The following is a 27,568-nucleotide window of genomic DNA, read 5'->3' on the forward strand; positions in this document are numbered from 1 at the left end:
GCAGGAGGCCAGAGTGCTGTTGCGCGCTTCACATCCTGCTTGCGGGCCTTCCCACTGATATCAGGTTGGTCACCGTGACAACAGGATGCTGGACTAGATGGGTCAGAGGCCTGAGCAGGCTCTTCTTAACGTTCTTGGGTCGCTTGGAGGCATTGCAACTTCGGCTAAGCTACGCCCATAACCCGCCATTACGACTCTTTAAAGTCCCAGCATTTTAAGAGCACGCAAGTATGGAGCAGGAGAGGCGGAATATTTGCGCCCCTTTTTCCAAAGCCGAACATATCTGATATACCGTGCCATCATTTATTAGTTGCATAATTTTTGTATTCCCCCCCCCGCCCCGCATCCTCTAAGGGGCCCGGGAAGGCGCGTGTGCGGTTAACCCGCACTCTCTCACATCCCTGAAAGGCCAAAGCAGGGCCCAATAAGCTTCGCGAGACTGATTTGAACGTCGTCTCGTGGCGCGGCCTAAAGGCACGCTAGCCTCCGGGGGCCGCCCTGCTGGAGATCTGCAGGTCTGAGATCGGTCAGTTCGCGGATGGGTCACTACACGGGAGCCCCGAATACGCTGCCTTGGGTCCCGTGTTGGAAGGGGGGGAGACATGAAATGCAGGAAAATAAATAAGCAAGCGGCCCCCAGATGCTTACTTAGAAAACACGAACATGAACGTTCGGCCTGGAGCCTGAAAGTGCCTTCGCAAAAAGTTCTCATTGCTATCCTTTTGTCGGGAAGAAGCACAAACTTCAGAGTTCATGAGAAACCTAGGTATTTCATATTCCTGCGAAGAAAACGGGGATGTTTCCTAATTTCCTTCTAAACGTTTTACAGTGGTACCCCGCAAGACGAATGCCTCGCAAGACGGAAAACCCGCAAGACGAAAGGGTTTTCTGTTTTGGAGGCGCTTCGCAAGACGAATTTCCCTATGGGCTTGCATCGCAAGACGAAAGCCCATAGGGAAATGCTGGCGGTCGGGAGCAAAGACTTTCGCCCACAGCCGGCCTTCAGAAGAGGACCTCTTCTGAAGGCCGGCGGGGGGCAAAAGTCTTTGCTCCCCCCCCCGCCTGCCTTCCCCCCGCCTGCCCCGGGCGATCTTAAAATGCTGGCGGGCGGGAGCGAAGCGTTCGCTGCCGACCCCCAGCATTTTAAAATCTCCAAGGGACAGCAGAGAAGTCTCTGTCCCGGGGAGGTTTTAAAATGCTGGGGGTCGGGAGCGTTCGCTGCCGACCCCCAGCATTTTAAAACGCTGTTCCGAAGCGGGGGGCGGGAACATCTGCCCCAGCCGCCCCACTTCGGAACGATGTTCCGAAGTGGGGAGGGGGGGGGCGGGAACAGCCGCCCCAGCCGCCCCCCTTCGGAACGATGTTCCGAAGGGGGGAGGGGGGGCGGGAACAGCCGCCCCAGCCGCCCCCCTTCGGAACGATGTTCCGAAGGGGGGAGGGGGGGCGGGAACAGCCGCCCCAGCCGCCCCACTTCGGAACGATGTTCCGAAGGGGGGAGGTGGGGCGGGAACAGCCGCCCCAGCCGCCCCCCTTCGGAACGATGTTCCGAAGGGGGGAGGTGGGGCGGGAACAGCCGCCCCAGCCGCCCCACTTCGGAACGATGTTCCGAAGGGGGGAGGTGGGGCGGGAACAGCCGCCCCAGCCGCCCCACTTCGGAACGATGTTCCGAAGGGGGGAGGTGGGGCGGGAACAGCCGCCCCAGCCGCCCCACTTCGGAACGATGTTCCGAAGGGGGGAGGTGGGGCGGGAACAGCCGCCCCAGCCGCCCCACTTCGGAACGATGTTCCGAAGGGGGGAGGTGGGGCGGGAACAGCCGCCCCAGCCGCCCCACTTCGGAACGATGTTCCGAAGGGGGGAGGTGGGGCGGGAACAGCCGCCCCAGCCGCCCCACTTCGGAACGCTGTTCCGAAGGGGGGAGGTGGGGCGGGAACAGCCGCCCCATCCGCCCCACTTCGGAACGCTGTTCCGAAGGGGGGAGGTGGGGCGGGAACAGCTGCCCCATCCGCCCCACTTCGGAACGATGTTCCGAAGGGGGAGGGGGGGCGGGAACAGCTGCCCCAGCCGCCCCACTTCGGAACGCTGTTCCGAAGTGGGGAGGGGGGGCGGGAACAGCTGCCCCAGCCGCCCCACTTTGGAACGATGTTCCGAAGGGGGGAGGGCTGGCGGGAACAGCTGCCCCAGCCGCCCCACTTCGGAACGCTGTTCCGAAGTGGGGAGGTGGGGCGGGAACAGCTGCCCCATCCGCCCCACTTCGGAACGATGTTCCGAAGGGGGGAGGGGGGGCGGGAACAGCTGCCCCAGCCGCCCCACTTCGGAACGATGTTCCGAAGGGGGGAGGTGAGGCGGGAACAGCTGCCCCAGCCGCCCCACTTCGGAACGCTGTTCCGAAGGGGGGAGGTGGGGCGGGAACAGCTGCCCCAGCCGCCCCACTTCGGAACGCTGTTCCGAAGGGGGGAGGTGGGGCGGGAACAGCTGCCCCAGCCGCCCCACTTCGGAACGATGTTCCGAAGGGGGGAGGTGGGGCGGGAACAGCTGCCCCATCCGCCCCACTTCCGAACGCTGTTCCGAAGTGGGGAGGTGGGGCGGGAACAGCTGCCCCAGCCGCCCCACTTCGGAACGATGTTCCGAAGGGGGGAGGTGGGGCGGGAACAGCTGCCCCAGCCGCCCCACTTCGGAACGATGTTCCGAAGGGGGGAGGGGCGCGGGAACAGCTGCCCCAGCTGCCGGGCTTCGTAGCGCTGCTGCGAAGCCGGGCCGGGGGGGGTGGGAACACCTTCTGAAGGCGGGCAGGGGGCGAAAGTCTTTGCTCCCCCCTGCCTGCCTTCCCAGGGGCTTTTAAATCGCCCCGGACAGCGGAGAAGTCCTCCGCTGTCCGGGGCGATTTTAAAATGCCGCCCGCCAGCATTTTAAGATCCCCCGGACAGCGGATCTCCTCCGCTGTCCCAGGGTTTTTTAAAATGCTGGGGGTGGGATGAAAAGCCCTTGTCCCCCCCCCCAGCCTTCAGAAGAGGTCCGGGGACAGACTGTCCCCGGACCTGGCCTGAAGGTGGTTTCCCTAGGAACGCATTAATTGATTTTCAATGCATTCCTATGGGAAACCGTGCATCGCAAGACGAAAAACCCGCAAGACGAAGAGAATTGCGGAACGAATTAATTTCGTCTTGCGAGGCACCACTGTATCTGTATTTAATTCTGGGGGATTTTGAAGGGGGGCCAAGAATTATCTTGGCACTGAAGGGGCAGGGAAGAGAGAGAAACAGAAAAGGAGAAAAGACAAAGAAGGCCTAACCCTTTTCCTCTCCCAAGTGGCTTCTGTCTAGGACTAGGTGTTCAGAGAGTGAAGGGCACGAACAGCGGCTTGGTTTTATGTCCGCTGGTCTGCAAGCGTCGCTGGACGCATTTCCATTTAGGATGGTCGCCAAAATCCAGTTGCTGCTGTTCCTCCTCTGCCTTCACGCTCCCAACTATAACACCCTGTTCTTGCTCAGGTCTGCGGGCTTCTTGTTATGTGGCCGCGCAGCGCCTCCGAGAGCACCCAGCGTCCCTTTCCTCTGCTGGGGGTGGACGGGGCCTGGTCGGGCGCGCAGGAGACCGTGGGGGAAAGGGCACCGCCCTTGCGGGGAGAGGCCTGGCGGATGACAGACAGGCCGGGGGACAGCGCGAGGCAGGTTGCATTTCAAAAGTCATCCGAGCTGAAACGGGTCGGGTTTCTGTTCACACGGGGAGGCCGCCCCGCCGCCGCCAGCAGCACGGGCGGGCGACCAAAGGCAGCCCTTGCCCTCCACCCGCTCCTCTTTCGCCTCTGTGCCCGCCTGCCTCCTCCTTTCTCCTCGAGTCTCTGCGTTTGACATTCATTGTAAAGGCCCGTCCCCCCTCCATTCTGTGTCCATCGCGCGGCCTTTTCCCTCCCTTCTCCCGTCGTTCCTGCCTCTTCTTGCACTTTTCTTCCTCGGTTCTTTTTCACACTCCCCACTTCACTGCCTTTTTCTTTAACGTTTGCCTTCATCTTATTATATTCTATCACACCATGTCAATGAGTTAGGCACAAAGGAGCCAGAAGTCTAAAAATCTCTAATCCACGAAATGCTCCTATAATGTCTATGTGAAGAGTTGAGAGTGCACTGAAGCCTTAATGTGCTGGAATAAATCCCTTTGGGTTTATTTATTTGAGTCTGAAATAAGGCCCACTGAATTCCATCATGTATAGGACTACACTGTGTTAGTTGACCTGTATTGATGTTGCTATTATTTGAAGCTGTAAACGCAACAAGATGTAAATATAGTGGTAATCCAATATTTCCCACCCTCTTCCATTCCAATTCTGCCTCCAATCCATGGTCGGCCCAATCATGAGACAAGGTGAGGTGACTGCCTCAGGCGGCAGAATCCACAAGGCCAATGGATCCCAATGTAGATCTTGATTCTGCCAGTGCCTTTGTTCCTGGTATCGATCTTCACTCCTCCACTTCTTCCATGGCGGAAGGGAGGTGCCATTTTGTCTTGAGCCGGCCCTGCTCCAACTACATTTCACTCAGTTGCCTTGTGAACTGGAAGACAGAACAGGTTCCCATAAGAAACACTGCCAACAGAGATATACAGTGAGAAGCAATGAAACCCCCACTTCCATGAACCCTAATCCCAAGGATCCCAGCTTTCTTTTCTTTTTAAAAGGAAGGTTCTGGCATTTGTAGAACCTGAGGTAGGAAGCAAAGAGTACAGTCACTAATTTATTTATTTATTATTGTGGAGGGAGATAAGAAACCAACTTTTCCTTTCCCCTGAAAAAATCCTGCAGGCTGTAGACGTTCATGGCCAGAGGACACACTCAAAATCACATACGCCAACAAATAGGAGGGGGAGCCCTAGTTTAAATACTCTGTCAAACTAAAGCAAACGCTGCCTGCCGAGTTTGTTGTGGCTCCCTCCTTTTAATAGGCCACAAGCATCTTTGTAAGCAGAATGCGGCCTCTGATGCTGTGCAAGGACTTTTCTTCTAAAGTGTGTCTTTATGGTGTTACATGTTATATCTCAAGCTGCAAGAAAATTTCCAGATGTTCAATTTGCTCAGCTATTTTTGATTCCTACCTTCTAGAACCATTCCAAAAGAGCCCAGGATGGCAAACAAGTGATAAAGCGATAAAGACATCCTAAAGCATATTTGAAACATTTTTTTTAAGAACCCTGTAAGTGCCGCTGTTAATTATTCCTAAAGTGACCTCTCTTCCCACTGAAGAAGTATCTGAAGAAGTGTGCATGCACACGAAAGGTCATACCAAGAACTAACTTAGTTGGTCTTTAAGGTGCTACTGGAAGGAATTTTTTTATTTTTTATTTTGACTATGGCAGACCAACACGGCTACCTATCTGTAACTCTCTTCCCACTCTCCGCTTTCTGTCTGCAAAGGAGAAAGAGACGCCCGCGCGCTTGGTTCTCCTTGCAGAAGTGTGGGAAGAGAGCGATACCTAAGGGGGAAATCCTACGCCTGTTGACAAAAATCCTTCTTCCTCATCCGTAGACTGTACCCTAAGACGACCAAAAAGTTGTCTCCCCTACAAGCAGTCCTTCTTCATAGTTTCTCCCTTTGTTTTATGAATAAGACAAAGCTCGCCCCCTCCACCCGGATCTTTCCCTAAAGCTTTTTTGTGTATTCTCCTGCAGTATATACGTCGGTGCAAATTATTTCCACCCGTCAAACTTTTTTTTCGTATGGAACTTTTTCCAGTGTTGGGTCAGATTTGAGAAGTGTAAACGCTGCGTGCCCGGACTGACATTATTCACGCATGCATCTGCGCTTGTTTATGTGGGTTTTATGAATCCCTTTTGCAGTCTGTGGCTTGCTTCGCTGGCTGCGAAGCCACCTAGCAGAAACACACGCTTTGATCAGTTCCTGCCCGAGCTATCCCCGCGCTGCAGCCCAGCTCCGCAGAGCTGAAGGTGTCTCCCGGCCAGCTCCAGCCACCCTCCCGCCCTCTTTCCTCCCCGTCTCCCTTGCGCGCTCGAGGTGCTCCGGGCTTTCCCACGCTTCCAAGACGCCCAGGAGTGTTTGGCGCCGGGACCGCTGCCGCGCTTCAGCCAATGAAGAAGCGGGCAGAAGCGCCGGGGAAGGAGGCCTGTCACTCACTCCTCCGCTGCCCCAATCCAGAGGGCTCAGCCGGAGGAGGAGGGGCGTGGCTTCGCCCCTCCTGTGGGCGGGCTCTTGTGCTCGAGGCTGAGCTGCAGCGTGGGAAAGAGCTTCAGAAATCCATTCAGTTCGCTGGCGCCGGCTGGGGAGGGATAGGCGGGCTTTAATCCGGAGTCACTGTCCAAAAAGGGAAACCGCAGACCTGAGTTCTCCTTGTTTATCTACTGATTTGGAAGCTGGACTCTTTCCTTGGGCCACAATGAAGCGGCCTTGTGAGGAAACTACCTCAGACAGCGATATGGACGAGACTATAGACGTGGGGAGTGAAAATAATTACTCTGGGTAAGGACGAAGTTTGTTCGTTCCGGGTTTTTTTTTTTATTTGCAACAAGAACAAAAAATCTGGACCGTGCCTCCTCTTTTTCTGTGGGAGGGGGTGGAAGAGGAGGATGGGGAGCCAGATCAAAGGCACCCCCACCCGTGTGGGACCATTGTTTCTTGGTGCCCCTTTTTGACTTCTGTGCAGTGCTGAATATTCTGGCATCAGAGGGGCAGTTAAGCAATTTTAGATCTGGTTTTGATGGTTTTGTGGAAGGGAGCAGGGTAAGAGTCCTGTTTCACTTTTAATATGTATTAGACAATTTGCTTCAAAAACGTGGCAAGGCAGCCCTATTAAGCTTTGTGGCCCTGCTACTTACTCATTTTGTTGACGGGCTTCTGAAGTCCTGCCCTGATGAATGGCACCCCATTTTGTTAGGTTCTAATAGAAAGTAGGGGGTCTATTTTCTACCCTACTCGGACGTCACACTTCTTTCACCCAGCTATCTACTTTCCCCTTCACTCACTGGCATCCTCGGTTGTAAAAAATTCTCTTGGGGATATATGTAAGAGCGTACCTTAAGTTTGTCTGGGCAGGGGAAAAAACATAGCAACAGTAGCAGAGTACTGTACTTTTATCACAGTCAGCCATATAGTCTTGGTCAATATACATCTTTTGGAACTGTTCTTTAGTGCTAGATGTTAAGCAAAAAGGGGAGTGTGGGGAATGGAGTATCACATTTTGTGTCCTGTAGGCTGTTGACAATTAGCATGTGTTGAGTAGTAGCAGTACTGAACTAGTAGATTCTGTGTAAAGTGTAGCTGCAGCCGCTTGCAAGACTAGAATTGGGGTGGGAGGCATCCCTTGAAATACCTGAACCAGTCTTATAATACTAATCCTGTGTTACTAGAATCTTTCTAGGTGTGTACTGTTGTAGGTCATTGTCAGAAAAGAAGGCAAATCCAGTATAAATCACCTCCTAGCAAATGACCTGGGTTTGCCTGCTAGTAAGGATGGGGTGGAAATGAGTTAAGGTCTCAGTCATACCTACTGTTGTTTAACTAAGTTTCCTATACCTCCATAAATTCTTCAGTTCTGCAGATCACTGCCTTCCCACACTTTCTTTCCCATCAATCTGGATTTTCTCATAACAAGGGATACTTCAAACATCTGGATTAATAGAGGAGAAAGTGTGGGAGGCATTGATTTAGAAGAGATTTTCTTATGGGCAAGGAATAATTAATGGAGCTACCAGGCTATTCACATTAAACAGCAGTATGGATGAAACCTAGAAAAGAAGAGAGATTGATTAGAATGCTATAGAAATCAAATGGGGGGGGCACAGTTGCTTCAGAATAATAGGTGGAGCTGGAGCATTGTTGAGATAAGTAGAACAAGGTATGCTTCATTACATCTGCTTGTGTAACAGTCCTCAAGGCCTTGAGATGTTTGTGGTGAGAGTGTTTGAAGAAAGGGTGCTTGCTATCAAAGCAAAACAAGATATTTTCATAAGAGGGCTGTCAACCAACTGAATTATATTAGTTGATTAATCAGCTAAATAAATTTGAATTTTACCAAGTCTCAATATAGAGGCAGTGGCGTTGGTTTGTGAAGAAAGTAGAAAACAACTGAATAAGTAACACTGCAATTCTAGCTCTACTTACCTCGCAGTTAGTGGCACCTACTCAGTAGGGGACTTACTTTCTAAGTGCTCTGTTAATAAACACAATTTGTGCCTAATTTTTAGGCTGCCCTTACTATTTAATTTCATGAAACAATGCAGAGCTAAAACAAAGTTCAGCCAGAGTTAGACATGTTTAACTCCCAATTATATCAGTGGCATGCTTAAATCTCTCATTGAAAACTTGGTAGTATCCAGTCCTAGTCTTACTCAGTAACATGTCCATTGATTTTAATGGGTTCCCTCAGAATATGACTTCCTTGGATATTGCCCAGTGGGACTAAAAAAGGGGGGGGGGGTTGATTGCCTGCACACTGCGGTAGTTTTTGATAGAATTTTGTTAACAGAGATGCTGTAAAAAGATAGCAGTAAAATTACTGTTTCAGTCATTGATTCCCTTTGTCTTTTAAAATGCTGTACTCCTGGGTTTACTCAGACATGTCATGATTTGGGAGTTTAAAGAGGCATTATCCACATGATGCAATAAATCCAATTGCTTTTTATAATCCATTTTAAATTAACCTGTTTCAGGGTATCTACACAGTAGTAGTATTTAATGTTAGCCAGTTGGATTTATATAGGCTGTACACAGTGCAATTTTTTTCTAGCAAAAGAGATACTGCAGCTCACCATGAACTTCCACCGTGTTCACCTGAGAGATGCTAGAACTGAGCTCCTGTGAGCTTCAGCTGAAAAAACAACAACGCCCTGGCTGTAGTAGTTCGGTCTCAATCCCAATCAAGATGGTTAGTGTAGATTAGCTGGACAATTACATCTGAATTTCATGGAAATATTGTGTAAGTTTTAAACCTTAAATCCAATTACAGTAGTGGTATGCCACAAGTCACTTACTCTGGGGTAGTATCGTAGAAGTCAACAGAGAAAATTTAATTCCAATTAATGTCGTTATCTGAGTGAAGCCAAAAAATGTAGCTGGATAAATGCAGAGGAGGAAATACTAACAGGTGTTTGCATGCTAAATTTAGGTTCTAGGGCCTGTAGTATGTCAGAAAGGATCACCTAAATATACGGGCTGTCAGTAAAAAAAAAGTTTCCTCTTCGTTGAGGTCCAGATGATATATATGTCATATGCAATTGCAACTGGTTGTTATAAAAGAAAAGGAAACAATCTATTCAGAATGAAGTAAAAAATGGCTTACGTAGTAATCAGTGGGACATACAACTATTTAACTCTGACTGGATTGTCTCAAGAATTTTAAAATATTTAATCTGGAATTATCTAAAGCAATGTGATTGACAGATGAGGATAATTGATGGACTGCCTTAGATTCAAAGCAGGCTAGTGCAGTCAAACTAAGCCCTCCAGATGTTTTGGGACTACAACTCCCATCATCCCTAGCTAACAGGACCAGTGGTTAGGGATTATGGGAGTTGTAGTCCCAAAACATCTGGAGGGCCGAGTTTGCCTATGCCTGGTCTAGTGGTTCAAGTGACTGTCAACTAAAAGGGGCTGTAATTGAGGTTATCCTTCTGAGGTGAATGGAGATTGCACAACAGAAGTGCCTGATAGTTTTGTTGATGGCTGGGCACTCTGCTTTTCAAACAAAGAAAAACCCAAGCATCCTAATCAAGTTTGTTAGAATATGAAGCGTTTTATAATACAACATGCGTAGTTAGAAAATCTCATTGATCTCGGTGTAATATTTGTATTTCCAAGTGATGACCATTTTTTGGTTAATGTTGTTTTTTGTACACAGATGTGAGTTTAGTCAAAATACATGCGCCCTGCATCAGCTGTGAATATTTCTTGTGTGTGTGCTCGGCAAAATACATGGAAGTGAGCCTAATCCTTTTCAGACTGCTGCTTCTATATCTTTTGCTTGATAAAGTAATTTCTGCTAAACATAGGCAAGTCAGAGGCAAGTCCTTTTTGCATCAAGTATTTATTTCTGCTGTATTGGAAGCAGTGGGCTTGAGGGTGCTCAATATTAGACACTTAATCAGTAGTTCTTTTGAGTACATGGTTAATACATTTGAAATCATATATAATGAATATTTTACATATTTGCCGGTACTGAGGTCACCCAGTCAGGGTGAACTCAGGACCGTGGAATATTTTGGGAGGACTCTTTTTATTTTTTAAATGAACTTCTTGGTGAGCAAAACTAAAGGGGATGGTGTGATGGGGCTGAAGAGTGGTAGTGAAAGTTTTCTTCTGCCTGCTTCCATATTTTACTGAGCACTTGAAACAGGAATGGGGAACCCGTGCCTTTTTAAATGTTGTTGGACCCACCATCTCTTAACCATTGACCAACCTGATTGGGGCCAATGAGAGTTGGCTGTCCAACAGTATATAGAGAACCTCAAGTTATTATAATTCCTATTTTTAAAATTTCTATACTGTCCTTCATCTGAGGATCACAGGGCGGTTTACGATATAAATTACATAGCCCTCGTGTTGGTGGGAGGAGGGAGGCATTAGACCCAGGGCTGGCCCTATGATGAGGCAAAGTGAGGCAGCCGCCTCAGGTGGCAGATGCTGAGGTACGGGGAGAAGACAGCTGTGAGTTCCATGTGGCTTGCCCTGACACCCCTACGCTAGCCTGCTGCCCTCAAGTGTGGAAGAGACTGTCCTTTTGCCAGTACAGCTGAAAACAAAAAAGTTGTACAAAACAGGACAGAGTAATACAATACTTGCTTAGGAATAATTGTCCTTCATTTTCAACATTTGTAAAGTTAGATTTTGTAATTGGAGTAAGATTCAACTTCCAGTCGAATTGGCTTCTGTGTGTGTGTTGGCAGAAGACACCACCTTTTCCTTCGCCTCGGGCGGAAAAATGTCTTGAGCTGGCTCTGTTTAGACCTCTGCAACAAACAACACAATAGGATGCTGTACCTGACATGCCTTTTCAACTGTTCCTCAGGCACAGTGCCAGTTCAGTGATCCGATCAAATTCGCCTACGACAACATCTCAGATCATGGCCAGGAAAAAGCGAAGAGGGGTAAGGGTTTCCTTTATATTTTTAATGTAACAATTGCATTTGTTTCTGCTGTTTTTACCTTCTATGCACCTTAACTTTTATATCAATTTATTGCTTTGTTTTGGCAATAGATCATAGAAAAAAGGCGCCGTGATCGCATAAATAACAGTTTATCCGAACTGAGGAGGCTTGTGCCAACAGCATTTGAAAAACAAGTAAGCATAAATATTCTGTATCTCAACTCATCTGGTCATGTTGGGTCTTTCATAAAGCTCATTAAAAATAAGGCTGGATGTGTTCTGATCTGGCACAGAGCAGGCACTTCAATAAAATGCTTTGTTGTGGCAAAACTATTAAAAGCAAAATTCTCCACAAGGCTGAAAAACATTTCCATTCTCTGGTTTGCTGTTCCCTTAAGGGCAATAGTGTTCGTGTTGTCTCTGTTCTTTCTATGCATTCCAGTAGTGGTTTTGTTTTGCTGTTTTTAAAAGTGCTTTATTCCTTACAGTTTTTTAAAAAAACCCACACATGTCAAATACCCTCCTGCATAAATCTTTTAACAGCATTGTATTCTCATCCCTCTCCTTTCTGATACTTTTCTTATTTAATTCTAAATTTAATTAGTAAAAGAATCTGATTGTTTCAGATCCTTAATAAGCTGGCTATTTAATAAACTCTCTCAAATAAATATTTAAATTCTTAAAAAGAAGCTGTTCAGATATAACAGTTGTTGCTAGTGCTGCAGCTCTTTAAAATGGTCCAAGTTGGAATACAGTTTTTTAAATGAAAGTTTTTGCAGGGTGATCACATCAGGAAGGGTGAATAAAAATTATTTCCTATATATAAAAAAGTTATTTATTCCATTCTTAAGCTGCCCAACATCTATGAAGATCCCAGGCTGGTTTATACAATTAATCTATTAAAAAATAAAATTAGCATTCTTCTTGCAGAATTGTCCCAGCCAAAACTTTTGTGTTCGACATGTCCTGATGTAATGTGTCGGCACACTCATTGTAATTGCAGATCTTTCTATATAGTGTTTTATTTATTTTGGATGTTTTTATCTTGCTTTCGCAAAAAAAAGTGAAACATGTTGTGCAGAACCCCTTTCTTAAATGTAAATTTGTGATTCCTGAGAACAGCACAAATAGGTTTCGTCAATATTGCTAAGCGTAACGTACTTCAAAAGATTTCCACTGACTTTGTAGAATCATAGAACTATATGGGATGAAAGGAACCTTACTCTTCTGTGGAATTATTCAAGGTGATGTGAAGTTGTGTTGCATGCACAGGAGAAAAATTAAATCATTTCAGTCACCAGCTTATAAGAGTTGGAGGAACACAAGTGTTGTATTTGGATAATTTCTAAATATGAAAACAGAACCTCTCGATTAAGCCCCTTCAACAATAACAAAAGTTTGGAGGGTTTTTAGCATCTCATTACTGACACGTAACCAGTTGTGATGCCTTGACTTTGGGAGGGAAGACTGCAGAAAGGTGCTTCTCTTGGTGCTGAAGATGCAATAGGTCCAAAATTGGGAGATGTAATTGCAGCCTCGAAATTGCAATCATTATGATTTACAGTGGAATCCTGTACATAAATGTCTACTTGGAAGTAGGTCCCACTGAGTTAAATGGGATTTATTCCCTGATGAGTGCTCATAGGATTACGACCTCAGTGTGGAGCAGAGTCATTGAAATCTAAGGGAATACAATGCATTTTCTATGTGGTAAGTATTTTGAACGTAGGCTCTGGAATGGATTGCTTGCACGGAAGAAAGCGTGAGATGAGTATCATGCTATGTAACACAATGAAACCTGTACGAAATCAACTTACACGAGTTAACTTTGAAACTCTTGAGAGAATGTTTGTTTATGTATTTGAGGAATTATTCTCCATCCTTCAAAAATTGAAACTACATGGTTCAGGTTCATACCACTTAGTCTGGAATAACAAGACAATAATATTATAATAATTTTATAATTTTCACCCCACCCATCTGACTGTGGTTGTTTTTGGAATAAACAAAACAAAAAAAATGGACGACAAACAAAAATACTATTGTTAACAGGAACACTTTCATGTGAGACTATGTAACAGTGTCAGATGATTACAATTCCTGTACACAAGAGGACAAGAGAGTCCTTAGTGCAGCTCTCAAGTGAAAGAGGAAGATGTATTTCTGCCTCTAGGGGGCGCTGCCATTGGCACTAGGGATGGAAGAAGGTTTCAGGGCCGCCTTTGTGAAAGGATAGAGAAGGTCAGTTCAAACTGGGCAACCCTTAGGGCCATGATAACTATAGTGATGACAAATATGAAGAATTGGAAGAAGTAGAAACTGAAAGCAATAGCTGAGAAAGCAGAGCTAATTAAATTTCATGTACATTCATTGAGTCTTGATTATCCCCCTGCTTTTTCCCTCATTTCTTTTTATGGAAATTAGTGCTTTATGTCTGCTTGACACAGGAGGACTGGAGGAGATGTAATATTTTTCTTGTTTTAATAATGTTGGTGTTTTCTTTTGTTTTTATTCTTTTTGGCCTGCTCCTCATAAACTGGCATAGTCAAAGAAATTTCTTACAGGTCAGGTTCCTTACAGTTCAGCAGCTTGTAGCTCAGTTTGTAAACATTTTCTTTTAAAAAGTACAGTATTTTTTGTGTATAAGACTAGGTTTTTCCCTTAAAAATAATGTCAAAAATTAAGGGGCGCCTTATACACAGATACATCTCTCCCCCCCATTTTCTTAAATCTGAGTCAATTTGGGATTATTGTCTGAATAAACTGTACTTTATAATAAACTAGACATGATAATTTTATGGCAAACCATAATACATTTTATGTTCCTAAGGTAACAAAGTGACTTTCAAACTGTTAATGGTTGAAAGCACACACACCCTATATATTTGTAAAATATTCCACACGTATATATATTTACCCAAACTGGGGGGAAAACCTCTTCCCCGTGGCTTCAAATTTTCTGGAAGTATTACATCTCCAGTTTTGATTCCCAACACTACTTTCCCCCTCAATGGTCATGAAATGTTCTATTAAGGGAGCTATCCCACATTGGAAGAAAACAAGCACTTTTATTTTAGGCCATATGTAGATCTCCCTATTCTTGCAACTCCTTCTCATATCTCACTGAAGGGAAAGTTGATGTGTTTTATATATGGTGGAGTAGATGGTATATACTATGCATAGACTAGGCCTTTAATGCAGGTACAAGCAGATGGGGCGGGGGGGATGACTATGAGCAGGCAAAACACCATTCCTGCTACCCACACTATACCTTTGGCAACTTGCAAAGCTCAGCAGACTTTGGCAGCATGGGAACATGGAGTTGTCCTGAGCTAGTCAGAGAAAGTGGGACAAGGGACAACAGTTGATTGTCCCATTGCATTGTTTACTTCTTGAAAACCACAAACATTATAAAGGCTTCTAAAGCTCCTGGAAATTACCCAGCATCGGGCAGCTATTACTCAGCTCTTGCTAAAAATGTTTGTGTTGGGTCAATGGAAAAGATTAGCACTGAGGAAAGTACAAGTTGTAATACAGGGGAAAGATAAGGACGGGGGAAGGAAAAGCAAAGCAAAGCAATCTGAGATAACCCGGGTCATATAAAATCTAAAAATGCCAAGGCTTATTACATTTATAAAAATAATAAATAATACGGGGAAAGGGCCATCGGAATAAACTTTTATACAGTCTGCCAGGCCACGTGTTATCGTTGCTGTCTAGTCTTGATCAAATGGCCTTTTTAAAAAAAAGAGAAAAAAAGCATTAGTATTCAGGTTTGTTGTAATCCAAGTCATCCTGAGAAAAGCTACACATCCATTCTCTTTACTGGTGCAACTGAAGATACTGATGAATGTTCTTCAGCAGACTTCTATGACTGCTATATATAGATACATTCAGTTGGCTCTTCAAAGGGAAAGATGACCATTTCTGCTTAAACTTTTTTTTTTAAGACATACCCCAGTCTTTCAATTGACTGATTGTCTTACAATACAACACTTGCGCACACACAAGCTTGTACCCTGGGCCAGCGCATGTTTCTTTTTGGTTCCCCTGTTGGATCAGAGGGTTCTTCCTCATAGGGAAGCAAGCTCTTTGCAATTTCTCCTTCAATGGAGAATGGATTGGGCTATGCTGCAATTCCCTTTGCCATGATGCCCTTTCTGGGAGGCCAAGAGTGCCACCTTCCATTGGCCCTTGGTCCCTTGGCTGATGGCAGAAACCAGAGGGTGCTTCCAACAAAAATAAATAAATCATTGAGTCGCTAAGCAGAAATCACAAGCTTTACATTTGAAGGCCTATAGCAGTCTTAGACATTTATTGAAGAATATTTAAATTGTGTATGGAGTTCCAGCAGCAAAGATAATGGACTTTTAGGGATCAGAGTGTTGCGGAGCCTGAGCAATTTTGAGTGCACAGATTGCTTCACAGTTATTTGCTCATTTATTCTGAGGACCATACTGGGAGTTAGTTAGGCTGAGAGAGAAAGTGACTTTTAGAAGTTGGTTGCTCAGTAAGATGCACAGACTTGGACTTCTCATGTTCAAGCACAGCACTCGATGGCTTGACTCGCAGCTGAATGTGTGAATAGGTGCTATTGAAAAGCAATGTGCTTTGAGGTAATGCAAGATGAAACGTAGGTTGTCTTTGCCTTGATAGAACTGGGATGGCCATAGCAAGTCTCGGATGGAGCTCTGAACATAACTGCACACTGTAGGGGTAGACCCATGATTTTACACCTAATCACATGGGAGAATAAAAGGGACGTATGAGTAGGGGGTGCTGAACCCCCATCCCTCCCACAATTAACCCCCCCTTTCCAAGATTACTTTCCTGCCAGCTGGCTTCATATGTCAGAAATGAGCTCAAGATGGATAAAGTGACATGGGGGAGGGAGGCTGTGGGGAGATAAGCAGCAGGCCCTAGAATAGTTCAAGTCCCTTCCACTGATCCACTGACCCCTTTTACTATATAAATTGGGCTGCCCCACTCCTTTGCTTTTTATGTGATTGAGGCAGACTGGAGTCTAAACAAGCTGGCCTCTGCCAGCATTGGATGTAGCTTGGTGCTTTCTTATATAACTCAAGTGTTTCATTTTGGTGGCACTGGAAAATAACAGGTGGAATTCAATGTTGCTCTAAGTGGGGAATGAGCATGAGAACAAGCTCATGCAATGGGACTCCCCCCCCCCCCATATGTGCCACTAAACCGATTCTGGGATTTTCCCAAGATTTAGGGGGCACAGGAAAGAAGAGATGGGAGGAGGCTCCACCATCAGAGTGGATCTTGTTTCACACATGCAACAACTTACTTAAATCCCACCCAAAGCTTCCGAAAGGGAAAGGGCAGATAAGGGCAGTTCTGAAAGTTTTGGGTATGGTTCCTGTTGAAATGGAGAAAGGGTTTTTTCTTCCGTGAGAGTAAAATTAAGAAAATGATTTTATGACCCCAGAAGATGGGCATCTTATCTGGCATCATTCATAACATGATGTCATCAACATGCCTACTGCAACTTAACCCTTAGAGCAGCTTGGCATTTAAAAAAAAGTTTTTGAGATTTTTTGCAAGATGAATATTGAAGTATATGTATTGCTAAAACATGTTCTTCCTCCCCTTTGATTTAAATATTATCAAAGACTCTTGTGGCACATTTAAAGACTAACATGCTCCAATGAGCTTTAATGATGAAGGACACTTTGTTGGATGCCTGGGTGGGAGGCCCCTGTTCATGTGGACCATGTGTGTTTCACTTTTCCATTTTAAAGATGAACCAAGTCTCATAGGTTGTTTTTGGGAATCCATTCCACAGAATTGGGTTTAGATTTTCAATGAGAAGCTATGCTCTTCTTTATCCAAGTGAAGACTAGGAATAGGTTTGAACAAGAATGTCTAGTTTCGCTAAGATGGGTCAATGTGGGTAGCCTTTTAGTAAGTACAGGGATAAAGATACCACCCCTCTCCTGAATTCCTGATTTGTAAACAAATGCTTTTTAAAAATAAAAATATATAATTAACTGAACAAAATTTGTATTAAAACCAAGTACGGTATATTTTTCCTTAGCTGTAAAGCATAAACTTGTTAGGCATTACGGCTGTCCCATTCATTAGGCACAATTCACTGGGACATTGTCCTGCACAAAACTCATTGTGCAACTCTGAGGTTTTCTTTGCCTTTCAGATCTGGTGTGGATCTTTGCACCTTTTCTTACTGAGATTATCTAGGTCCATTTCAATCTGGTTTCAGGTCTGGTTGTAGGACAGATACCGTCTTTGTCATCTTGGTGGATGGCTTATGCTGGGAATTGGACAGGGGGAGTGTGTCCCTGTTGTTGGTTTTGCTGGTCCTTTCAGCAGCTTAACCATGGTATCCTTCTGGGCCACCTTGCTGGGATGGGACTTGGGGGCACTGTTTTACAGGGGGTCCATTACTGTAATTTGGTAAAGAAACACTGTGACACCAGGTGGCGCTGTGGAGACCCGTCTTTCCCTACCAGATTTCCCCATATGAGTTTACAACGCGTTTAACTGAATTGCTTCTTTGACATGTGTAGATCCAGCCCCAGAAAGTTGTGGTAGGGGGCTCTTGTTTGATGCCTTGCCCATTTGCCTGTGGAGTGCCTCGGGGTTCTGTTCTGTCCCCCACGCTATTCAACATTTACAATGAAACCTCTGGGAGAGGTCATCCAGAGGTTTTTTTGGGGTTTTGTGTCACCAGTGTGCTGATGAAACCTAGTTCTGTTCCTCCTTTCCACCTAAATCCAAGGAAGCTGTATCGGTTCTAAGCCAGTGTCTGCCATCACTAATGGACTGGATCACGGGTGTCAAACACAAGGCCCGAGGGCCTTGACCTTTTATTCTCGCTTCTTCTTTTTTTTTGGCACAAGAAAGCCGCCTCTTCAGCGCATGCACGGCAGCCTACAAGCCAGAGAACGTCTGCCCTCTAACGGCGCCGGCCGTTCTACACAGGAAACCTCCACTTTACATGCATTCACACATAGTCCTACAGATACAACCGGCCCTTTGAGGGTGACCAAACTGCTGATGCGGCCCCCGATTAATTTGAGTTTGACACCCCTGGACTAGATGGATGAGGGTGAACAAATTGAAATGCAACCCAGACAACACAGAGGTGCTCTTGGTCATTTGGAAGGCAGAACGGAACTGGGTTTCAGCCTGTGCTGGATGAGTAACACTCCCCCTGAAGATTCTGTTTCGCAGTTTGGGTGTGTTCCTGGATTCAGCCCTGACTGCAGCCAAGCTGTTGGCCAGAGCTGCTTATAGGAAGCATACAACTTCCTTGTTCCAACAGCTCCACTGGTCTGTTCCAGACACAATTCAAAGTGCTGGTTATAAGTCCTGTGTGTCTTATTCCCAGGCTACCTGAAGAACTGTATTTTCCCATACAAACCTGCCCTGGCTCTAAGATCTGGAGGCCCTTCTCTCAGTCCGACCACCCTCACGGGCACATCTATTGGGACATAGGAGAGGGCCTTCTTGGTGGTGGCTCCCAGACTTTGGCACTCCATCTCTAGTGGGGCTAGACTGGCTCCCTCTTTGTTTTCTTTTTGCCAGCAGGTGAAGACTATTTTATTCCAGTAGGCCTTTGGGAACTGACGGCTTTTAAGGAAAGGGTTTTTAATAGTGCTGTGCTGTTTTTAGTATCTGTATTTTAATAGGTCCCCCCCATTGTTTTAATTTGATTATTAAAGTTCAATTACTTTTAAACTTTTTTTTTAGCTTTTAGCTTTCTGTGTTTTATTCAGGCTTCTTTTAATTTGTGTAAGCTTACTTGAGTCCCGGTTCTGGTGGGGAAAGGCAATGTGTAAAATTAATAAATAATAATACAGATTTTTTAAATGCTGCTTTGAAAGTTGTGAATGTGTATATCTACTATACATGTTTTCCTTGTTTGCACTACTCTGTGCTTCATAGAAAATGTGTGTTCAGTTTATGCCACTCTAGAAACTGTAATATAGTACTTGTGTGCAAAAATAAAGTGTGGGATACAGATGCTGGGTAGAAGAATTAAACTGAGAATGCTCTAATGGTTGGGAAAATTGAAACCATAAGATGGAGCTCAAAAGAGGGTATACCAAATCAAAGCATGCAATACTTTTAAGCTTTTATTGTTTGTGCCTCTTATCTCAAAGGGATCTGCCAAATTAGAAAAAGCAGAAATCCTGCAAATGACAGTGGATCATTTGAAGATGCTCCAGGCGACAGGCGGGAAAGGTAAGGAATTGATTTTTGTACTGTTTCTAATATTAGCAGGGGGAAATCTCAGCAAACGCTCCCTTTGACAAGCTGGGATAGGCAGTTCTAGATTAAAGGACTGGAAATCAATGCTAAAGGCAGGGTTGAACTCGTGGGAAAGAACTACGGGGACAAAGGAACCACTTGACCCTGGGCTTGTGTTTGCTTTCATAACACTGTGGGAGAGTAAAGGCTTCATTCACAGGCAGCCCAGTCAGAGATTTGTTTGGGGTTTCCAAAGAGCACTGAAATCGGCACAAGGGAGACAAAACAAATACCCCAAACATCCAAACATAAACAAGGAGGGCTGCGGCAACAATTGTGCTGCATGAAAAACCAAAGTTAAAATTCATTATGCAGCTGCTATACCACGGGAAGTGGATCCAGAGGAAACTTTCCTTATTGTTTATGTATTGCCCTTTGTTCTAGAAAGAATGTTTTCCATGCAAAATTAGGCTGTGCCATTCATTCACCAGGACAGCATCTAAGCTTGGATCTTCTGTTGGATTGTTAAGAGGAAACCCAATACCACTAGAAAAAGAACTATCCACAATCAGTGCTTATTTTGTGTGTCTGCATGTTTGCGATGTGGAATTGGGAATGTGGCTTTCGAAGAGAATAATGTCTCTTTTCTTATCTCATTTTTTGAAAAAAAAGAAAAGCAAGCTGCTTTGCTTTAGAGAATTTTTGAAAATCTAGTTGCACTGCACACTAGAAATTCAGAAGCCAAACATCTGGAAGCCTAGAAAGTTAATTTAAAATATTTTTATGGGTTACTTTATTTTTGTTGTTTTGTAAATTGAAATTGATAAAGTGAATAGGAAGTTTTGAACACTGGTAAATATGTAATATTTGGGACTTTAGTGCTGGAAACTGTGTAACTCAGATCTTTCCACAGTATTTCCCATTCACTGGTGGCCTTACCCAACCCACTGTATCTCATATTCAGTCCCATTCTCCAGTTGGAAGTATGCCTTACAGTATGACTGTCTGAATTCCTGTGCAAATGTATGTGAAGGGTTTTGAGCATCCTCAAGCCTTGTATAAACTGGAGATGAATAACTTCGGCCCTCTAGATATTGTTGGATATCAGCTCTGTTCAGTGTGGTTCATGGCCGGGGTGATAGGAGTTGCACTACATCCACAACTGGAAGGCCACCAACGACGTTGTCCTCTTCTTCTTCTTCAATAGTAGCAGTTGTTGTTTCATTTATTCCCCATTCCTGTAATAAATCAAGGTTAGGGAACCCCATTATCCCTGACAATTGGCCATACTGGCTGGGGTTGATGAGAGTTGGGAGCCCAACATCTGGAGGGCCACCAGTTCCCCATCCCTGGTATAAACACATTAGCATTAACATGAGCATTAGTATTAAGATGGGAATGACCACTCCCCACATCAAATGGGTGTTTTTTGCGTGGTTGCACGCAGCCCCCCCCCCGACCCTACGCAGCTCCTTAAAATATAACCTGGCTTTGCCCCCTCCCACGCAGGATACCAGGAGGTTCCCGCCTAACCTCAGACAGTTAACCAATCCCGGCAAGGGGGGGCATTGCCAGGGGAGTTGGCCAGGTAGGGTGGGACCTCCCTGCCCACACAATAGAGGGTGGAACTTACCTGGGAGTCCTCATTCGGCTCCACCCTGCCCTCCCTTAGTTATGCCTTCTTTTGCAGGTTAACCTCTTCTCCACAGGTATGTGGGCGCTGCTACATCATTGGTTGCTGTTAAAGGACTGGAAAGGAAGGGATTTCCCTGAATTGGCAGATTTTGCCTTCCCCGTAGCAAAACGGCACAACTTTGGCAGTTTCAGGCCTTGGGCGGAATCCTTTAGTCTATCTTCCCTAAATGGGGGGGGGGCATGAAGCGGTGACCCATGCCCCCACTGCGGCAGCGATCCCCGGGTTCCCCATTAAAGGGGTTGTTTTGAGGGGAGTCATTGGCCATACGCCGATAGGTTGTCAGTGGTCTCCCCTACGTTGTGGCAAAATGGGGGGCGGGCTCTCTGCTTAAACATACGTTTTTCAGAGCCAGCCCAATCCCCACACATTTTGGATAACCCTGATGTTCCCCAGATCCCAGGCTGGGGACTAGGAGGGATAAACGCCCAATGCCTAAGCCAAGGTCTCCCTACATCTGAATCTTAAGTAAAGCTGTGGCCAATTTTATTCCCATACCATGTTGTCATGAGTCATTATCCCTCTAGGGAGTCGCCTGGGGTTGGGGGGGCGTGCCTGCCTGTCAGCGCAATTCTTTATTAGGGGAATGGGCCAGGCAGACGTCACGTTCTCCCAGTTGAGGCACCATTTGCATGCCCCCCACCCACCACCCTACAGTCATACCTCAGAAGTCAAACACCTTTAAACTTGAATGTTTCGGCTCCCAAACGATCGAAAACCGGAAGTGATTGTTCCGGTTTTCAAATGTTTTTCGAAAGCTGAACGTCTGGCATGGCTTCCGATTAGCTGCAGGAAGCCACGCCTTGGTTGTTGAACCATTTCTGAAGTTGAATGGACTCCTGGAATGGATTAAATTTGAGAACGAAGGTACAACTGTATTTCACGTAGAGGTTGTTGGAACATTAACAACTATCGCCCTCCTTTCTTGCCAGTTCCCCCTGCTACACTATTTCAGATTGTCTCTGGAGACCAAAGTACTGCACATCAAATAAAAGATACGTTCTTAGTATCCTTGTAACAATTTGCACGACTTAATATGTGTGCAAAACAAACTCCTTCTGTGCTGTACAGTGGTACCTCGGGTTAAGTACTTAATTCGTTCCGGAGGTCCGTACTTAACCTGAAACTGTTCTTAACCTGAAGCACCACTTTAGTTAATGGGGCCTCCTCCTGCTGCTGTGCCGCCAGAGCACGATTTCTCTTCTCATCCTGAAGCAAAGTTCTTAACCTGAAGCACTATTTCTGGGTTAGCGGAGTCTGTAACCTGAAGCGTAGGTAACCTGAAGCGTATGTAACCCGAGGTACCACTGTACTTGATTTTAAAAAGAATTTGGGAGGTTGCTGAACCTTAAGAACTGGTATTTTCAAAAATGATGCTAGGAATGTTTGTTTGAAGAGGGAATATTTGTGAATTTGATCAGTGGGACAACAGCCACTTTTTCCTTTGGAAAGATAAATGGTTATCTTTCATTAACTACTGGTAATGTGTCTTCCTGTTCCTACTAATACACACATGGTCTTAAATACTCACATTACTAGTAGTCCTTCACCATGATTGACATTCCCAAGCTGCACTCCTCTAAAATACAATGCAATTGTGTCATGGGCCTCAAAAGCTTTACAATATCCTTTTTGAGACTATCTGACCAGAGTTGTACATTTTATTTCAAATTTGGTCTTGCAAAATAATTTGGTATAAAGGCATTATAATATGGACAGTTTTCTTATCTGTCCCTTTCCTAATGATTCCTAATGCAGGATTCACCCCTTTATAAAGCTGCTGCATTCTGGGTCCTCGACAGCTTTAATAGAATGAGATGCTCTTTGTTTCACCCACCCAGAGAAGACCTTGGTTTTTTTGTTAAAATAATAATAATGGCAAGCACCAGTTGTATGGAGGAGCAAATCCACAATATTGAAATATTGCAAATATTGTATTTAAATATCACTGTAAAAGGAACAGGATTTCAAAGGCTAATTATTATGTGCCTATGTATGTGACATACACAGGCATTGTTCAGCAATATGGTTGAAAATCTTGCATTGGAAGTTTAGTCTTTTTAATCCTTTTCCTATTGTTCAAAATGTGTGTGTGTGTGTGTGTGTGTGTGTGTGTGTGTTTGTGTTTGAAGAGTCTCAGACACTGATGGTCTTAATTCTTTCTCACTAATGTCTGGTTGCACGTTGACTTTAGCACATTTCAGTTCCATCAGTGAGCATATGCATAATACAAAAGCCGTTTGGAAAAAATGTTCTGGGAGCCTTAAAGAGAAAGAGCTAGATCATGGGTCAGAAAAGCTAAAGCACAGAATGAACTCAGGCTTGCTAGAGAGGTTAAAAGCAACAAAAAAGGCTTTTATGGGTATGTTCGTAGCAAAAGGAAGAACAAAGAAACAGTGGGGTCACTCAGAGGAGAAGATGGTGAAATGCAAACAGGGGACACAGAAAGGGCTGAACTCCTCAATGCCTTCTTTGCCTCAGTCTTCTCCGATAAAGAAAACAATGCCCGACCTGAAGAATTTGGAGCAAATGATTCAGCAAAGGAAACACAGCCCAGAATAACTAAGGAGACAGTACAAGAATATTTGGCTAGTTTAGATGTATTCAAGTCTCCAGGGCCAGATGAACTGCATCCAAGAGTATTAAAAGAACTGGCAGATGTGATCTCAGAACCACTGGCAGTCATCTTCGAGAAATCCTGGAGAACAGGCGAAGTCCCGGCAGACTGGAGGAGGGCAAATGTTGTCCCTATTTTCAAAAAGGGGAAAAGAGAGGACCCAAATAATTACCGCCCAGTCAGTCTGACATCAATAGCAGGGAAGATTCTGGAGCAGATCATTAAGCAAACAGTCTGTGAGCACCTAGAAAGGAATGCTGTGATCACCAATAGTCAGCATGGATTTCTGAAAAATAAGTCATGTCAGACTAACCTGATCTCATTTTTTGACAGAATTACAAGCCTGGTAGATGAAGGGAACACAGTGGATATAGCCTACCTTGATTTCAGTAAGGCATTTGACAAGGTGCCCCATGATATTCTTGTAAAGAAGCTGGTAAAATGCGGTCTTGACTCTGCTACCACTCAGTGGATTTGTAACTGGCTGACAGACCGAACCCAAAGGGTGCTCATCAATGGTTCCTCTTCATCCTGGAGAAGAGTGACTAGTGGGGTGCCACAGGGTTCTGTCTTGGGCCCGGTCTTATTTAACATCTTTATCAACGACTTGGATGATGGACTCAAGGGCATCCTGATCAAATTTGCAGATGACACCAAACTGGGAGGGGTGGCTAACACCCCAGAGGACAGGATCACACTTCAAAACGACCTTGACAGATTAGAGAACTGGGCAAAAACAAACAAAATGAATTTTAACAGGGAGAAATGTAAAGTATTGCACTTGGGCAAAAAAAATGAGAGGCACAAATACAAGATGGGTGACACCTGGCTTGAGAGCAGTACATGTGAAAAGGATCTAGGAGTCTTGGTTGACCACAAACTTGACATGAGCCAACAGTGTGACGCGGCAGCTAAAAAAGCCAATGCAATTCTGGGCTGCATCAATAGGAGTATAGCATCTAGATCAAGGGAAGTAATAGTGCCACTGTATTCTGCTCTGGTCAGACCACACCTGGAGTACTGTGTCCAGTTCTGGGCACCACAATTCAAGAAGGACACTGACAAACTGGAACGTGTCCAGAGGAGGGCAACCAAAATGGTCAAAGGCCTGGAAACGATGCCTTATGAGGAACGGCTAAGGGAGCTGGGCATGTTTAGCCTGGAGAAGAGGAGGTTAAGGGGTGATATGATAGCCATGTTCAAATATATAAAAGGATGTCACATAGAGGAGGGAGAAAGGTTGTTTTCTGCTGCTCCAGAGAAGCGGACACGGAGCAATGGATCCAAACTACAAGAAAGAAGATTCCACCTAAACATTAGGAAGAACTTCCTGACAGTAAGAGCTGTTCGACAGTGGAATTTGCTGCCAAGGAGTGTGGTGGAGTCTCCTACTTTGGAGGTCTTTAAGCAGAGGCTTGACAACCATATGTCAGGAGTGCTCTGATGGTGTTTCCTGCTTGGCAGGGGGTTGGACTCGATGGCCCTTGTGGTCTCTTCCAACTCTATGATTCTATGATTCTATGGGTAGGCAAACTAAGGCCCGGAAGCCGGATCCGGCCCAATCGCCTTCTAAATCCGGCCTGTGGATGGTCCAGGAATCAGCATGTTTTTACATGAGTAGAATGTGTCTTTTTATTTAAAATGCATCTCTGGGTTATTTGTGGAGCATAGGAATTTGTTCATTTCCCCCCCAAAAAATATAGTCTGCCCCCCCACAAGGTCTGAGGGATAGTGGACTGGCCCCCAGCTGAAAAGGTTTGTTGACCCCTGAGCTAGAATATTATAGAACTGCCATTTCAAGAAAGACCAAAAGAAAAGAAAAAAACAAAGAAATCCCATTGGGTCGCTAAATTCATTTCTTGCTTTCTGTGTTCCAGGTTACTTTGACGCTCATGCTCTCGCCATGGATTTCATTAGCATTGGGTTTCGAGAATGCTTAACTGAAGTTGCAAGATACCTGAGTTCAGTGGAAGGACTGGACACATCTGACCCTCTAAGAGTTAGACTAGTCTCTCATCTCAGTTCATGTGCTTCTCAGAGGGAAGCTGCAGCAATGACCTCCACCATGGCACATCACCACCACCCTTTGCATCCTCACCACTGGGCGGCAGCTTTCCACCATCTCCCTGCAGCTTTACTGCAGCAGAATGGACTCCACACTTCTGACATCTCCCCATGCAGACTCTCGACAGCATCAGAAGTGCCTCCCCATGGATCTGCTCTGCTCACGGCCACTTTTGCGCATGCCGATTCTACGCTTAGAGTGCCCTCTGCCGGCAGCGTTGCTCCCTGCGTCCCGCCACTTTCTACCTCTCTCCTCTCGCTCTCGGCCACCGTACATGCTGCAGCGGCAGCGGCAGCTCAGAGCTTTCCACTCTCTTTTGCTGGGGCATTCCCAATGCTGCCACCTAGTGCAGCGGCCGCAGTGGCAGCTGCAACAGCAATCAGCCCACCGCTGTCCGTATCAGCATCTGCCAGCCCGCAGCAAGCCAGTGGGAACGGAAGCAGTAAACCCTACCGACCCTGGGGGACTGAAGTTGGAGCTTTCTAAAAAAATCTACGCAAGCCTTCCTGGGGCATTTTACAGTTGCAATAGGAAGTCTTTCACACAAAGACTGTTAACAGGTCAAGTAGCCCTTTGGATTCCCAGAAGACGGGAGAGAAATAGTAAGACGTATTCTGCCTTAATATTGGTCAAAATGAATAGGAGGTCTTTCTTGTTCAACAGACTGGACCACAATGATCTTCAAGAACGATGACTCCCCTTTAGGCATTTCCTGAGAAATGTATAGAGTGTAGAATTAATCCTCTTGCCATGCATTTTTATTTGTTAAAGGGGCGCTGGGTTTATAGCTAAAGAAGCCTACCTGAAAGATGAACGCTAAGTTTAAAATGCGCAAGTGCCTGACCTCTTCCAAATGTGTGTGGGGTGTGGGTGTGGGTGTGCACGTGTATGTGTTTTTCTTTACAAGGCAAATAATAAAAGTCCAAGTATGAAAATAATGCTGGAGAGAAGAGTACAGAGATCCAGCACAGGGATACCATTCTTGAACAAAATGTATACCCTAAGGCTGTATTCCCTTGACATGAGTGGGATCTAAGCCAGCTAACTGTGCAGGATTACAAACTATGGAATACCAAGCAGATAACTGAGGATGTATGCACTAAATTTAATCTGATCTAATTCACTTTCTTTGTGCAGACTTGTCAAATGGTGACATGCATGATATTGACAAAAGCACTGATCTTTCCAGTGCTTGGTCTTGCAAGACTTCAAGCATCCTGGCACTAGGTGGCATAAAATTATAGCCAAGTGTGTTACATGTACATGTGTGAACACCAGGATAAATCTGACTTATTTGATTCCCTTTGCAAGCGAAAATACTGCATCCTCCAGATGGGATGCAAGTCCTCTTCATAGTCAGCTGTTGGGAATTGGCATGAATGAGTAGCTGTAATGCAGGCAACAGGATCCTTTGGGTTGTCTTTCTCCGTTGCCAGTGTTTTTGTATTGGTTCAGTTCTCAACCCAAACAAAAGTGTTGGGAGTTTAAGTTATGTTCTTACTACCCAGACAAGCAGTGCTACAAAAATGCTTTGCTTTTTTTTTATTTTATTGCAGCAACATGAAATAACAAGTATTTTAATTCATTGACTCAAGAGCTAGAAAGTTTGTTGTTGGGGGTGGGTCGGGGAAGCAAGTTAAATAAAAGCACAGCATGTATTATTATGCACTTCATTTCTCTGCTGTGTGGAGAAAGCAATAAGCAGTGAGAATGTTAAACATTATGCAAAATATACTTTTAAAATATTTGTTTTAAAAATACTGTTCCTAGTCAGGGGTGGGGTGGGAAAATTGTGCATTATTTTGTTAACCTTTTTTTTCTATGCAAAAGTCTTTAAGTATCACTAATTAAATGAAGTCTTTTTTTGACTGAC

At 45.3% G+C, this 27,568-nt stretch overlaps 1 protein-coding gene across 4 annotated transcripts; it reads left to right on the forward strand.

Moving 5' to 3' along the window:
- Position 1: 1 nt before the first annotated feature.
- Positions 2-27,567, forward strand: HEY2 (hes related family bHLH transcription factor with YRPW motif 2). Of its 4 annotated transcripts, none has more exons than XM_081187767.1 (5): positions 2-101; positions 11,008-11,086; positions 11,197-11,280; positions 19,233-19,314; positions 25,508-27,567. In XM_081187767.1, the coding sequence occupies exons 2-5, from the start codon at positions 11,063-11,065 to the stop codon at positions 26,179-26,181; spliced, it is 864 nt and encodes a 287-aa protein (XP_081043893.1). In that variant the 5' UTR covers positions 2-101; positions 11,008-11,062; the 3' UTR covers positions 26,182-27,567. The 4 variants fall into 4 exon arrangements, with proteins under 4 accessions (XP_081043893.1, XP_081043891.1, XP_081043892.1 ...); XM_081187765.1 differs by lacking the exon at positions 2-101 and adding an exon at positions 598-766; XM_081187766.1 differs by lacking the exon at positions 2-101 and adding an exon at positions 6,085-6,464.
- The last annotated feature ends 1 nt before the right edge of the window (position 27,568 follows it).

Source organism: Podarcis bocagei, assembly GCF_964188305.1.
Source record: "Podarcis bocagei genome assembly, chromosome: 3".
Taxonomy (NCBI): domain Eukaryota; kingdom Metazoa; phylum Chordata; class Lepidosauria; order Squamata; family Lacertidae; genus Podarcis; species Podarcis bocagei.

Coding starts and splice junctions, on each gene's coding strand:
- HEY2 (XM_081187765.1), top strand. CDS start 603: ATGAAATGCAGGAAAATAAATAAGCAAGCGGCCCCCAGATGCTTACTT. Junction 767..11,007: donor AGAGTTCATGAGAAACCTAG/GTATTTCATATT, acceptor ACTGTTCCTCAG/GCACAGTGCCAGTTCAGTGA. Junction 11,281..19,232: donor CAACAGCATTTGAAAAACAA/GTAAGCATAAAT, acceptor CTTATCTCAAAG/GGATCTGCCAAATTAGAAAA.